Below are 15,280 nucleotides of genomic sequence, written 5' to 3'. Positions count from 1 at the left end.
GGTCTCTCTTTCCACGAGTCCGTTGGTGGTGGTGGTGCTGTGGTCTTCTCCTTCTCCTCCTTCTCCTTCTCCTTCTCCTTCTTCTTCTTCTTCTTCTTCTTCTTCCGAGCACGATGACGAATCTGCAACTGCATCACGCACTGGGTCGTAAAATCCGTTTCAAAACACTAGTACTATGATACCGGTCTGTACCAACTGACATTAGCAATTAGATCCTCAGGCAAAGGTTGGTCTCACTGCTATAATAACAGCAAAGTGTACTAGGTGGAATCATTAATTATGCATTAAAGTAAATAAAGTTGATCCTATTTGTGGTACACTAGGCTAATAATGGTGCACTAAGATGTTAAGGGGGAATACAGTTATACAGTTAAACTGTTTTACTGATAGTTTAGCTATAAAATAAATGTCTGTAAAAAAAATGCAGATGGCCATCCCTTTTGGGATTCCCTTTCTTTTCACAAATCACATAACAAACCTATTATACATACAACAGCCGTCATCATAACATAAGTATTACTGAAACTGAATAAGTGTTTCATTTGTTTTTCTTTATAAACTCTTCCTAAATTGAATAATATTTGAGTAACATTCGAAATCATTGTCCAGAGAATTCCACCGTTTCACTCCATGAACAGAAATACACATCTGATTTAATGAAGTGCATGTGGACTTTTGAAATTATACTTATACATAATATTTTATTAACGTGTTTTAATGTAAAATCTACAGCTGGAAGGTAAATGCAGTGGAGTGAAAAGTACTACACACAGAGGCTTTGCATTCAGTGTATTTGTATCATTTCCAGATTTTCAGTTCAGGCTCTTAGTTATGAGCCTAACCTGTAGAGACCAACAGGGGGCAGCAGAGGGTTTTGGTGCAATCAGTGACTTGTCCTCACCAGACAACTGTATCTTGATAAGGCAGGAGAGAGAGAGAGAGAGAGCTGATTTAATGAGAGCAGTAGGAAACACAGCATGCTGCAGCTGCCCTCGTCACTGGCCTGGTATGGGTGCGCCACACTCAGATGAAGGATGGAGCTGGGCCATCCACGGCCAAGATGAGCAGAGGCGGGGGGCCTCGGGGTGCCACTTCCTCCCTTTCCCTCTCTTGGCAGTCGCCATAATTGCTGAGGTTGCCTAGCGACCGGAAGCCTGGAAACAGAAGGTGTCACTTGTTACCTCAGAGCTCGATTTAGCCAGACTGTAAAATAGCCACTGGTTGGATCATGAAGGGAGGAGGGGGGCGAGTTACTAAAGATGAGCAGCAGAAGGCCGGGGGAGAGGGAGGGATCAGAAAACAGACAGAGGTCACTGTGACGGCCATGCATGACTATAGTGTTTTTTTCTCGGTTATATTCAAATTAGCACAAAAAAAAACTCTATCCTATAAGCAGTCATGTGAAACAATATGATTTTATAACAATAATAACAATAATAGAATGAAAAAACACCAATATTAAGGCTTAAAAAATAATGTTTTCTATCCTGGACTCTATTTGTGAACTAACCACTGGTGTGTGGTGCAATAAGCATCAATAAATAACCAGTGTCAAGACCTTTTTTAAAGGTTGAAAGAAAAAAGACATTTCATCATCAGTATTTTTGCATGATAATGTCCCTTCAGCACGTTTTGTTTCTCTTCTTGTCAGCGAGCCGGCTGGGGTCAATTACAGGCCAATAAAAGTAGGAGTGAGGCGCTATAGTTCCAACATGTAGGAGGAGATCATGTATCAGTGTTGATGCACTTTGTAGCACTCACCCACAGAAGCGGATAAAGGTACATTTATTAATTACTCAATCCAAGTAATTATTTTTAGTACCGATTTAGGAAATAAGACACTCACAGTATTTTTACAATATGACATAAGGTGACAGTATGTGTTGTTCTTTGTGATTAACTCTTAGTGCTGCAGATCACTGTTAATACAGCTTTATTGTCTTTAACTTTTACCTCTCATCATCATCTTTTCCAGCTGTAACAGGAAACCCTTTCATTCCAGCACCGCACGCCACAGTGAGCAATCAGCTGCTAGAAGACAGCGGTTTGTTTAGCAACAGGATAGCCACATATCTTTCTTTGGAGTTGGTGGAGAACAAAACGGAGCTAAACTGAATGAAGTTGCTGCCATGATTCGGCAACAACCATGTTGCTCTGTGTCTGCTGGATTTTAAAATAGGCAACTTCTTTCTAACACCATATTTATGTTCGTGTGTTTATGGTAGAACATGTAATCGATGACAAAGACCATGCTTTTTTTGGATTTATTACTTACTTACTCAGAGAGGAGGTAACATTTCGGTAACTTTGAATGTTTCCATTTTAGCCAGTCAAGTTATGATGTAGCTATGGGTGCCCCTAACCATATAAGGCAGAGCGAGTAGATCCAAGTTATCCACATCCTCTATCCTCAGACACTATATTTGCAAAAGTAAATCACCAAAGTTTGTCTATCACTAAAGATATATCATTGGCCAAATGCCAAGCAGACCAGCGTTGCCTTCCTTAGAACCATAACACTGGCCTACCTGAAAATAATTGAAAAATATTATTTTGTCCTTTGTGGGACATTTGTCACAGTTGGCTAAACTTCATTATCATTTTAATGATTATTTTTCCAAAATGGACTAATAGACAGAAGTATCACTATTAGAATTACAATATGGAGAAACAGAATGATGTAATATGTACGTATTGTGAGTTACCACAATATAAGTATTATGCGTAACACTTAAGTAAAGGGCATAGAAGTCAAGACTATAAGACCTAAACTATTCAAAACACAATTTTCTGCATGTTGACTTAAGTTATGGTGGGCATGTAAATCAAGTCATTGACTGGACACCACAGTCAGTGTGATTCTTTTGAAACAGTCTATTTGAAAAGTCTTCATTCTCAGAATCACTTCCCATCATGATGTCATTAAAGGTTTGTCAGTCTGAATCCTGATATTTTTCTTTCCGACCGCTCCTTTTCCTCGTCGTCTGTCCTCCTCCTGCTTCCGCTCTTCTGTCCTTAGCTCTCATCCCCTCCTCCCCTCCTTTTCTGTTTTTCTCCACGTGTCCCTTCCCTCCAATGAGCCCTTCCCACAACACTGTACAACTCACTCTCCTCTTTCCTGTCCCCATTCATCCTCATTATTTGCTTTTTTCCCCCTTCATCACCTTCTCTCAGGCCTTCCACTGACTGCCGTTAAAAAGCCTCCCTCCCTCCCCTCTACACCATCTCTGCCTCCATCTCTGGTGTGCGTACAGCGGATGGCAGCGGCCCACTCAGTCCTCTCAGGGAGCAGAAGGTTTGTCCACTCCCACTCAGGCTTTGCGTCATGGAACACGGAGAAATAGAGACAGAGGAGAGAGAACAGATGGGAGGAGGACACACTGGCTGCCTGTTTTATAACATTACTCCTAACAGCACTGTGGTCATCAGTGGGACTGTGTAAAGTAGCAGGCTATTGTGGACTCGTCAAGTGGGGCCTATATATAGACCTGGGCTTAATTTAGAGGAGCAGGAAGTCACAGAAATGGTGTGAGGAGGGAATTTTGTTTGGGAAAGGTTAGAAGATGTATTCATGATTCTGAAAGGATTCAAAGTGTTGCTTTTGTAAGAGAGACACGTGCTTCAGTGTTTAGCAACGTGACGATTTAAACAAGCATCAAAAAGAAGGAGGCACTTATTTTATTTTTTATCAATGGGAACCAACTTTCCTGACCATAAACTCACCCTCATGCACACGTTTCCTAAGTGTGGAAATCCAATCTGAGGGCTTCGCTCTAACAAGATTGGTGTAACCATAGCGACGTGATGCACATCGGTGCGTGACATCATAACTGACACAATCACTCCCCATTTACGCAAGTGGAAAAACAATTCAGACCATCCTGCTCTCATTATTCGAGCCTGCACCAGCTCCTACCTATGACTTAAATAACAAGCATTGCATAAGATTCTGGTCTCAGATGACAATTACAATAATAGAATATGCTACATTCTACAAATTGCAGTAGGGATAGCGATAAAGCATGTTCAAATGCAAATGCTGTTTACTGGATTTACACAGGAACAAAACAAAAATGGGATTTGTAGCGGCGTGTAAACAACAGATTACATCTTCTGACGGCAAAGCTTGAGCATGAACAGTCAAATCTGGGTCGCAAGTGAAAGCAAACATCCACCCTGGGAGAGAATTCCCATGTTTGTCTCCCAGAGATCTTAGACAGCTGGATTAAGATGTACAGACAAGTTGCCTCAAAAGCTCTGCAGAGAGAAGACACCAGTGTGTGATGCCATCAGGCAGATTTTTCTGGATCAGCCTCACTGATATTGAACTGAATGTGTCAATGTGAGGACATGGTGCCCAGGGTGGTGGGTTTTTTTGTGGGTATATGAGATTGTCTTTTGGTTAAGCCCTGTCTTGTAGGTACAGATGTGGGCATTGGAGCATAATGAAAGTCCACAAAATTATCCACCGACAAATTGTAGATTTGTGTTGTACATCCACAGTTTAGCTTTTACGTCAGCGTTTGCAGAGCATTTGGGCTTATAACAATCTTGAGCATTAAATGTGTGATTATATTCAACTGTGTTTTTTTACTTACTGGTTTCTGCACAGATTTGACAGAGAAGACATTCATTTATATTAGTTTCTTCCCTGTTTGCAGTCCTTGTGCTTTTATGTTAATGCAAGGAAAGATATCTGCCAGTCAAACAGGGGCGTATCAAGCACGGTGCCAGGGGGCCACTGGCCCGAGCTGAAATCTGATTGGCCCCTGAATGCCCTTGAAGTGCCCTTCTAACAATGCTAAGAATTTGTTTTCTTAGCTCTTTGTTGAACATATGAGTGTCCCCTCTTTGTAAATTGTGTCCCCTTTATGGCCCCTGATTTAGAAAAATCTCAGATCCACCACTGCTGTCTGCCAACACCTCTAAAACTTATCAACACACTCTTTCATGTTTGTTTAATCTGGCCAAAATCCAAAGTGAAAAAAATGTGCACGCATATATTAGAATGGTGTGAAATTAAAAGAAAGCAAACAAACATTTCACCTCCTCAAAAATGGATACAAATTCATTTGAAGCAGTTTTGGTTGACTGGCACCTTTGAACCTACCATGAACACTAAAGGCCAGTTCACCATTGAATTGGTAGAATAAATTAATTTCCCCCCTGAGGATGAATCCTACTGTTTTGGTTCTTGCATGAATATTCTTCTTGGTTGGGCGGCTGTGGTTTAGTGGGTACAACAGGTCGGCCATTCACCAGAGGGTGAGTGGTTTGATCCCTGTATAAAGCTCTTTGAGTGTGGAAATCATTCCATTTACCATTCTTCTTCCTCATCCACTGATATTATAAAACTCCTGGAAAACCAATTTTCCCAATACCCCACTTCACATCCATGTGGTCGAACCCTACAGCCTGAACACACTAGTTGTTTTTCTGCAGCCACATCAGCATTTTCCCCTTGTGATTTCTTCTTGCCCCCTGCAGATGGACTTCATCTCACTCAAGGCCTGAGTCACAACAAGCTCTAGTGAACCGAAGACTTTAATCAATCACAACACTCTGCACTAAGATGTGTCACGGCTGCTGTCCGAGGTGGCTGATCCCGGGACCACCAGTGAAGAGGGAGCTGTCTGTGGTACTCACCGTCATAGATCTGCTGACTGGTGAGATTCCTGCTGTGAACAAATGAAATCTTCTCCGGCCGTGGGATGTTAAGTTTTTAACAGGCGATGTGGTAGAAAGCTCTTCTTGTGTCGTGTCCGAGCAGCAGTTCATGTTAATCTTCTCACTGCTGATATCAGTGCTGCTGTTGCCTCTGTTGTGACCTGAACTTGCCCCTGAACTTCAGACCACCTTGCAGGGGCTGTATGACTAATCTTTCAATAATCCTCCGTGGTATCTCAGTTTTTGTGCAAGGGTCTGCTGTCACTTCTGTCACCTGAATCTATGAAACTAGGGGGCGACAGAGCGTTTACCACCAGGGCCCCAAGGCTCTGGAATGAATTGCCTGAGGAAATAAATTTGGGATAATCCTGAATTTACTTGGGATACCAGGCTATTTTGTTCTCTTATCTATTTATAATTTATGTACTTAATTCAGTATTTCAACTCTTTGTTTTCTTGTTGTGCAGCACTCAGTACTTTGTGTTGAAAGGTGCTCTATATATTATTATTACTATCATTTATTTCAGATAGTAATAGTCATTAGACTTTTATCCACTATATCGCAACCATTCCATATGCACCCACTGTACATTAATGATTAATAGTGAACACTGGTGTCCCCTTCATATGGCAGATGAAAATGTCTCTGATGTAGAACTGCAGGCTGGGCGTTCCTCCTTCCCTCCCTGCACCCTATCACATATTTGAAACAAAGCACAGATCACCTGTTATTGTTGGTACAGATTCAGACGTGGTGAGGTGATGTGATTGAAAAGACTCCATGGGATCACGTTTTGTAACTTCTTCCGCCCCTCTTTATAAAATAATTAACAGGTCACTGTGCTGACGCAAGCTGGGGAGTTGTAAACCGGTGTGTGGCGGCCTCTGAGTCCATGTGTGCGTGTGTGCGTGTGAGTCATCGCTTCACCCACTGCAATCCGGTTGGTAGGTCAAAAGAACAGCAAACTGTTGTTGTGACAGCTAATAATGTGCGAGTTGGGGCTTGTTTGGTGGAGGTGGTGTGCGTGTGCGTGCAGGTGTGCTGTGGAGCTGTGCACATGCTGCTGAATGACATCATTACACGTGCACTTTACTCATTACACATCACACTAACAGCCTGTGGTATGACTGCTGATTCAATTAGAAACTACATTATTGATTATGCACGATTTACAATACAAAATGAACACAATCTGTATTTTCTCATCAGCAGTTACATGGCTCAGCACTTCAGATAGAGTGGTGTTTATTTTAAAGCTGCACGATCAACAGTTTAATATTGATTAAATGTTTATTATGAAACGTTTCACTTTGACAGCTGACTCTGACTCATGATTGGTCGAGTGTTTATTGGAAGGATTGTGCTTTTGTTTTCGCAAGTCCACTCAACAATTGCAAATGCTCAGACTCTGGCTGAAATGACGTCTTGGGTGCAAGATGGTAGTGTTCGAATCCGGGATATTTTGGAAGTGGAGACGTGTCCATCTTTATGTGCAGCCTGTGGTGCAGAGCTGTCACATTGCACCACAAAAAAGCAGTTTCTTTTCTCTTATTGCCACAATGTGAATACTACTTTACATGTTTTACTTCACCACAAAACTCCAAATGCTGAGGCTTATGTGGCTCTCTGTTTGCTAAATGTGGGATTTGCCACTATAACCACTTTCCTATTGTACATGTAAAAACGTTTCCAGCCTTAACAACCACTCAAAGTGCTTTATATTACATGTCACATTCCCCATTCACACAGCGCTTCTATACGCTGACTGACCTTCTGGTAAGTGGACGACCCGCTCTACCTCCTGAGCCACAGCCAGCCACAATGCGGGAAACTAACATGTTGCAGTGTATTCTGTGGAGAACACACTCAGGGCATAAAATGCACATAAATTAAAATATATTTGTCTTTACTGAAGATGAGAACTGAAATATGAGAACAAATTGAGTATTTTCTTTGGAGATCATAGACAAAAAGCTACATATTTAATACATTTTTAATGCAAAAGTAGTCATTTGAAAAAGCAGATGGACAGCACAGTGAAGCAGGGTGAAGTTTTACAGAATGAGACTCCGTGTGCTTGGCTGAATCACGTGGCTTCCTCCATTCAGAGTTTTTGTTTGATAGCATAAAGAAAGTAAGTGAGCAAACTACAGGTGTACCATTGTTGATAGCGAGCATTAAAATCTCCCCCGCAGGGTCAAAAAACATCCATCAAGCTCACGGCTCCGGGCCTTGACTCCTCTGTGTCTGTCTCGTCAGCCCTTCAGTAATAACTTTCAAATGAATGAACCGCCGCTCCAGTTTTAATTTGTTCTCCCTCAGTTGTTCTCCTGATAATAAACTGCCAAATCTCAAAGCTCAGAAGACCTTGAACCCGTATACCTATTATTTCTGTGTAAGCAACTTTGAGCTGGGAACCTGAGCTCGATTGACTAAAATCGAAATGAGCGCATTCATGATACAGGAGGTGGGAAATAGTGGGTTGTAAATGAAAAGAAAGAGCAGGTGAGACGGGGCGAGGGAGTGTGAGTGCAGTGAAGTGGGAGAAGAAAAGAGTAGCAAACGTCAGGAGTGGCTGTGGAGAGGGTTGAGTGGGTGGGTTGGTGGTGGCGGAGGAGGAGGAGGAGAGCTGAAGCTAGTGGTCTCAGCCTCCTTCTCAGAATTATCCCTCAGTGACGCAAGCTCCTCCACACATATCCTGACAGCTGCTCCCTGCCTGGTTACAGCGCTCCTCGGCCCGTCCAATAACATTCATGTTCATTTCCGCTTAAATGCGTGGCTTATCCTCCACAGGGTTTTACCAATACAGCTCCATTCAGGGCTAATGAGTGCATGTTCACCAACTACTTTTTTGTTTTCCATCTAATCCATACACTAGTGGGACCACGGCGTTGCTTGAATACACTGGATCTTCATGTTTTTCCTCTTTATTTAATGAAGATAAGCTGTGGAAGAAAATAAGCCGTTATTCACCGCACTCGCCTCAGGCATTGTTCTTCCTGTGTGACGCCACGCAGACCAAAATACATCGGATGTTGGAGATAGTTGAAGGGCCCTCGCTGATTACAGAGACATGCCACCCCCTGTTTTTTTAATGGTGAAATTAGCATTAAAGTGCAGCAGGACACAGCAGTAACTACACAGTAAAGTCCCTTCACAGGAGTCCCTCAGTAACACATGTAAAGGACTGGATGACTCAGTGTAAGTGAATTAATAAAAGGGAATTTTACGATAACAATCAGTAAAAACTAATTTCAGTGTAACTGGGCCTTAAACTTAAATTAAGCTCTGATCACAGAATATAATGTCAGCTGAAAAAGTGTTTGGCAATTAAAAACAGGGACAGTGTAAAATAATATAAAACACTGAGTTGCGGTGAGTGGAGAAAAATGTAATTTTATTTGTATAGCCCATGTTCACAAATCACAATTTGCCTAATAGGGCTTAACAAGGTGTTACATCCTCTGCCTTTGACCCTCGGCAGGGGTAAAAAAGACCCAAAAACTTTTAACAGAGAAAAAACACAGAAACCTCAGAGAGAGCCACAAGTGAAGGATCCCTCTCTATTTTGTCTACTACTACATTGTAATAGTTTAATAGATTAATACAGTTTGCCAAAAGATATTGAGATATTAAACCATTATAATGTGAGTACATCACAGCAAGCAGCAAACCCCATTCCAGAAATATTGATTAGCTCTGTTACCATGATACCAACTTGGAAATAAAGTAAAATTAATTGAATGGTGTTTACTTGCCAGTTAAAGTTGTTAAATAACATGTCTGTACTTGTTTTCATCATATTAACAAACCCAGTGATTATTATTTACATCATGTTTCCGTATCTCTGAACATGGCCATGTATGGAAACCACTGTCATTCCTAAGCAGAAATGCAAAATGATAACGTGCTTTTTGAAGCATCTCATCATGCCAGTGTTTCAGTGTGAACACACAAAAGGCTGTGTGACATTCAGAGGAGTTAAAGAAGGGGACTTCCACTGTGCCATTCTTAGTGTCCCACCCATTCATCTGCCCCCGAGAGACAGGCCTTCACTGAGGTTTCAGGACATTCCAGAGGGACCTTCATCTTTTCTCTTCCAGCCCATTCATGAAATCTGAGCTGCCTCACTGAGACAAGATGATGTGCAACAACTACTCACATCTTTTTCCACTAACACTTGAATTACTTCAGTGAAAATGAAATCTAAACTAAAGTTGGGGTGAAATGAGTTGAATGAAAAAGAAAAAATCGCTTTGATACATGCAGTGAGAGATACGTGCATCATTCTTTCAGAGGAAAACAGCAGCAGATGTTGGTTGGCAGTGACAAATCCCAATGTGAGACCCTCTGCTAGATGTCAGAGGGAGAATGAATACGTGGCTTCATCCACAACAAGTGGATCTGATAATTCCATCTTGGTTAGAATGTCTTAGTGGATGCTCATTTCTGCTTTCATGGCAACCACCAATGCAGTCCCATAAAAAGAACGAGAGAAATTCGTATTGGATGATCTAAAAGCCTCCTTGTCCAGCAGAGGCAGGTGAAGTTGGATATAGACATGGTATAACAAAAACAGGAAACACACCAATCAGATAAAAATACTTGTAAAAAGACTTGAAAATAATAAAAAGGTTGAACTTGTGACCGTATCCAGTCTAATTTCTCTCTTAGGAACTCAATGCACTCTGCATGAGGATGATGAGTTCTTCAATGATGCTCCCGTTATTGTCCAAAAGCTTTAGTAAGAAAGGAAACTCTCTGTCTCACTCTCAAGTCTTATGCTTGCAATAAATGGACTATATATATGTGGAATATATGATATGATATATATATATATATATATATATATATATATATATATATATATATATATATATATATATATATATATATCATGTTTTTCTAGCTTTATCACTACTTTACACTACAAGTCACATTCACTCATTCACACATGAGCTGCGCTTTACCTATGTCATTCACACACACTGCCGACACAGGTGATGGGCAATTTTTTCAGTGTCTTGCCCAAGGACACTTGGGCATGCAGATCAGAGTAGTCAGGGATCAAAGTGCCAACATTCTGGATAGTGGACGACCCGCTTGTCCTCCACAGCCACCCAGGTCAAGACCTTAAGGCTGGTTCGTGTTGAAATACACAAAATAAGAAATGTTTTCAGTTCACCTAAACAGACAGTGGCTCTGTGTTGAAATTGAGATGGTAGAAAATTAGGAGAAAAATGAGTCTGTGAAAAAGAATAATTTCATTTGTGGATGAGCAACAGGACCTCGTACTGACCTTTCTGAGAAATTGATTGTGATGAATAAAAACTAAAATGGTTGTCGACTGCCCTGTCAACACACTAAATCAGTATTCCTCTCCAAAAAGACTGCAGGATAGCTCATCTTTCAGAGCATGTTTTTAAGATTGATGAATTCATTCCCAAAGTAAAAATATTTCTATGTCCCCTATGTTTTTTTTAAACAACAATAGACAACCTCTTCTAAGATATCCAAGAGAAGACAGTCTGACGTCCATCCTTACTTTCCCCTCGTAGTTCAAGGACACCAGTGGATTCCTGAGGCTAATTAATAAATAATGTACCAGGGGAACCACCTCCTATGATCTTCTTTAACTTCCAGCACAGTTCAGTCTTTAGATCTCCAGTGTCATGCCAATTAAATAAACTCTGAAACACAGCAACTTTATGACTCTGATTAAAATGTAAAAAAAATTCTCAGTGGCACAGAGGAACTTCATGTACTGATAATGTCTTCATGCTATGGGAAAAATATTGTTCCATGTCTATATATAGACGTGACTCAAAGGCCTAATCATTGAACACGTTTATGTTCACAAGGATTGTTTAGTATGTAAGTCTTTAGTTGTCTGATGTTTGTCTACTTTTTATCAGCCACTAAACCACTTTCATCAGTTTAATTATTGCATGTAAGCTTTAATCTGAGGAGCAGCACGATGGTGCCTCTTTCATTTGTCAGTCCTGTGATGGACTGATGACATCCAGGGTGTACCCTGCCTTTTGCCCAAATGTCAGCTGGGATTGGCTCCAGCCCCCCGCAACCCTCAAAGGTGTAGATAATGGATGGACAGATGGAAGAGTTCTCAGGACAGTGTCGGTTTTATCAATCCCCTCTGGTCAATCCAAAGTTATAATCAGAACCTGAAGGTCAGATCTTTGGACTTTAACCAGGTGAAAACCAGAAACAATAAAACTGGATCAAGTCTGAATATAAAAAATAGCAGAAGCATAAATAAGCTGAATAGAACAATCTGGTAAAAAGGTTGTTGATCTAAGAGTTATATTGTTATAAAAGAGTTATATTTATACCTATAGTGTTATACACTCTTCCTCAATTTGGAATAATGGACATTTCCATGTGTTGTCACTGCTCTGGAAATGTGCTCTGCACCTTTAAGAGCCCCCGGAAGTGTTTGTAAACCGGACGTTCTACATCCTCAATGTGACTTACAGTGGTGAACACTGTGATTTGTACACTGTGTGTCTGTAGCAGGTTAGAGTCTGTACAATGTTTCTTACCACAGCGAATTGTGAGTATTTTCATGTCTGTGTGTAGATATTTGAGAGTCGGGTACGTGCACGTGTAGGGTCGTCTCAAATTGAACCAAAATGAGCTAATTAGTTAGCCTCAACTAAGCTAGCTGTCAGCTAACTCCCCGGTGCTAGCACCATTATACACCCAGGACACTTAGCATCACAATGTCTGCGGTTCGACTCTGTTTACTTGTGAGTTAACAGTCGCTGTCTGTTGCGTTGTCACAGTTAGATGTTCACACTATGTCATGTTGTTACGCTAAGCCTTCATTGTTATGTGTTTAGCGGTTAGCTTTGCGGCTAGCCACTGTAGCATTAACCTGCTGAGCTTTAATCGTGTGATTCGTCTGTATACGTGTGTTTATTCACATGTGCTCTGTTTTCCTTTATATTCCAGTGGCCAAGGCGAAATCAAAGTAAGTCTGTCAACGTATTTTAGTGACTCAATGTTATCATCATGATAAAGACATGTATGATGCAGCTCTAGTCACATTGACACACTGTGTTTTGTGCTGTCAGGGCCGTCCTGGTGCAGATGATGAGCTCTGCGGGCACAGGCTACTTCTTCAACACCAAGAGGAACCGTCTCCGAGACAAGATGGTGCTGCGCAAACACGATCCTATCGGTAATACATACGAATATGCAGCTTTCTGTGTTTCTGCTCTGCATAAACTGCCCTTGTTTGTGTTGCTTTAGCTACAAGTTGCGTCATTTCTGCCCCTTGTCTCTACCTGATTTGGATGCCCTTTGATTTTTAGTCTCTCTGGACAAAGTAAACCTCTTTTAAATGGAATTTCTCCCCTCAGCTCTAACAGAATATAATATTTGAAATACTGTAGAAGCTTTGTATCGGCCTCAAAGGAAAGCGCGTGTGTGCGTGCGTTCGTTCGTTCTGACCTTATAAGGTTCCTATTGTAATGCTATGATAGTAATAATCTATCCACTATTTCCGAAATCTCAGTCGGTCTGTATGTGGAACACAGATCTCAAGAGCCGTTTATAGTATCGGCTCTACAATTGGCATGTGTATTGTTTAGGGCCCAAGGAAGGGCATTTTTGAATTTGGTGCAATTTGGAAACGCAATACGTTCAATTTCAATAAACTTTAAATAAATAGACAATCTGCGCTCTGTAGCAGTGGCGGCTGGGACTCATCAAAATAAGTGACGTTGTCGATCACAACAGCAGCGCGTTCACCAATGACAACTGAGAGTCTGGGAGCCGGTCTTTACTTGTCGCGTCTCAAGTACTGCAGGTAACTTTTACAGTGAGAAAGACACATGACAAAGTTCCAACCAGCATTACCACAGGTCAAGCAAACATCCCATTCCAAACAGGCCTGATTAGAACACTGTAAAAGTTTAAGAAAATTGTTGACAGTCGTACCAGTAAATTCTCCCTTTACAAAACACACTGGGACAATTCACCTTCTAACACTTCCCAGTTACAAGCTTCAATTCATGTGGTTCATCACTCGTTCTTCTCAACGTGTTTTAAATCTGCTGTTCTTCTCTTTCCAGTGAACACGCATGTCCTATTCTTTGAGAAGAGGAAGATCAGATCAGTTTAACAGTGAAGAAAAATAAATGGACAACATAAACCTTCAAGGTTTAAACAGACAATTGCCTTGGATGATACAAGGTGTTTGTCAGTGAAAATGTGTGGTTGGCTGGCTGACATGAGTGCAGAGGATTTCTCCTTGGATCTGTCAGAAGGCCTCGACCCTCCCTACTGCACCAGTTCATCATGATGCAAACACAGGCCCAGCTTTAACAAAGTCTCCATCACCTCTACACAAAAGAATACATTGTCTTTTCAGCAGATCTGTACAGTTATATTAATGATAATGATTCAGGCAAGTTTTGCAAAATGTAAATATTCAAACCAAGGAAATGTTCTTGAACCACAAAAAATTAGATCTATTTGGCATCAATTAAATCACATATGTTCCATAGAATATTTAGTGTTAAGATTCTTGTGAATTATTTAACTGTTAAAAATGATTGAGATTAAAAAAAGTGGTCCAAAAAACGACATTTGTGTGTTGTCATAGCTCTCACATCATTAGGCACTATTCATGTAAGGAATATTGACAGTCAAATTTAGGTTGTGTAGAACTTTATATTAAACATTTGTTACATCATTACTTATACTCATTCATGTCATAAAATTCAGATTTCTCTAAAGCAGCTCATTTTATAAACCAGTGTTTTACTTTTCAATGAGACTCGTTCCAGATTTGGTCCAACTGGCGTCTACTCGCCCATGAGCTGTTCCTTGAACAGTTCAGCTGGCAGGTTCTTTTTGAAGGGGTAAGACGTCTGCGTGCCAACAGCCTGCACGCTCACTCCTGCCACCTGATTGGCTCTGTGGACCATCTCCTCCAGAGGCAATGTGGGATAATTAGCCATGAAAAATGCCAGCGCTCCAATGAAGCTGTCACCAGCACCCTGGGAAGAAACAATAGTATAATGTTAGTGTTTTAATTAGTCAGCTGTGGTGCAAACGTTACCCTGTAACTCACAGCAGTCATTCAATCTGGTCAGTGACAAGTTCATTTGATGGGGATTGAATTTCATGTAAAAAAAAAAAACGTAATTTATTCTTTTGTTTTATTGCTTAAAATGTTTCATTCTGTGTTTTGTGAAGATAATGAGATGAAAAGTGACAAGATGAGAGGGTTCAGTGTAAAATTCAATGAGCTATGAACAGTAGGGGGTGCTATGGCATTTGCCAGCTGTTTCTCCAGGTCCTATACTGTCCATTGAAGCTTCAGCCATTAGGATTGGTTTACTGAACATCTGCACAGTGGGAAAATGTGTCTCAGTCGGCGGTTTAAGAGAAACACCTGTATTACGGACATTACTCATATTCACAACAGGGTCATAATGCTACAGATTCATAAATGAGATGTAATAATTCTATTAAAAAAACTAAATTAAACATGGTACAACAGGAACACAGCATCCTTTAATATTTTAGAAAGCATAATGTTCTTACATGGACATTATGTAAGGGCCAACTGTGTTGGTGTTA

General features: G+C 40.8%; 2 protein-coding genes across 3 annotated transcripts in view; one reads left to right on the top strand and one right to left on the bottom strand.

Annotated features, from left to right (window-relative positions):
- Nucleotides 1–12,112: 12,112 nt before the first annotated feature.
- Nucleotides 12,113–13,823, top strand: mrpl33 (mitochondrial ribosomal protein L33). The gene is made up of 4 exons (XM_035167150.2): nucleotides 12,113–12,239; nucleotides 12,641–12,659; nucleotides 12,763–12,869; nucleotides 13,765–13,823. Exons 1-4 carry the CDS (start codon nucleotides 12,218–12,220, stop codon nucleotides 13,812–13,814), a joined length of 198 nt encoding a protein of 65 aa, XP_035023041.1. The 5' UTR covers nucleotides 12,113–12,217; the 3' UTR covers nucleotides 13,815–13,823.
- rbks (ribokinase) overlaps nucleotides 13,458–15,280 on the bottom strand; it is a 43,137-nt gene continuing 41,314 nt past the window's right edge. For both annotated transcript variants that reach the window (XM_035167149.2, XM_035167148.2), the window contains exon 9: nucleotides 13,458–14,694. In XM_035167149.2, coding sequence (XP_035023040.1) covers nucleotides 14,500–14,694 — 195 coding nt within the window. In that variant the 3' untranslated portion in view covers nucleotides 13,458–14,499. The remainder of the gene's footprint in view (nucleotides 14,695–15,280) is intronic.

Source organism: Hippoglossus stenolepis, chromosome 10 (assembly GCF_022539355.2).
Source record: "Hippoglossus stenolepis isolate QCI-W04-F060 chromosome 10, HSTE1.2, whole genome shotgun sequence".
Lineage (NCBI taxonomy): Eukaryota > Metazoa > Chordata > Actinopteri > Pleuronectiformes > Pleuronectidae > Hippoglossus > Hippoglossus stenolepis.
This window is presented reverse-complemented; position numbering and strand designations above follow the sequence as displayed.

Bases quoted from the DNA above. Each gene is read 5' to 3' on its own strand.
- mrpl33 (XM_035167150.2), top strand. From the start codon at position 12,218: ATGTTTCTTACCACAGCGAATT. The intron at 12,870-13,764 runs GTAATACATACG...TTCTCTTTCCAG, and splicing joins GCGCAAACACGATCCTATCG to TGAACACGCATGTCCTATTC.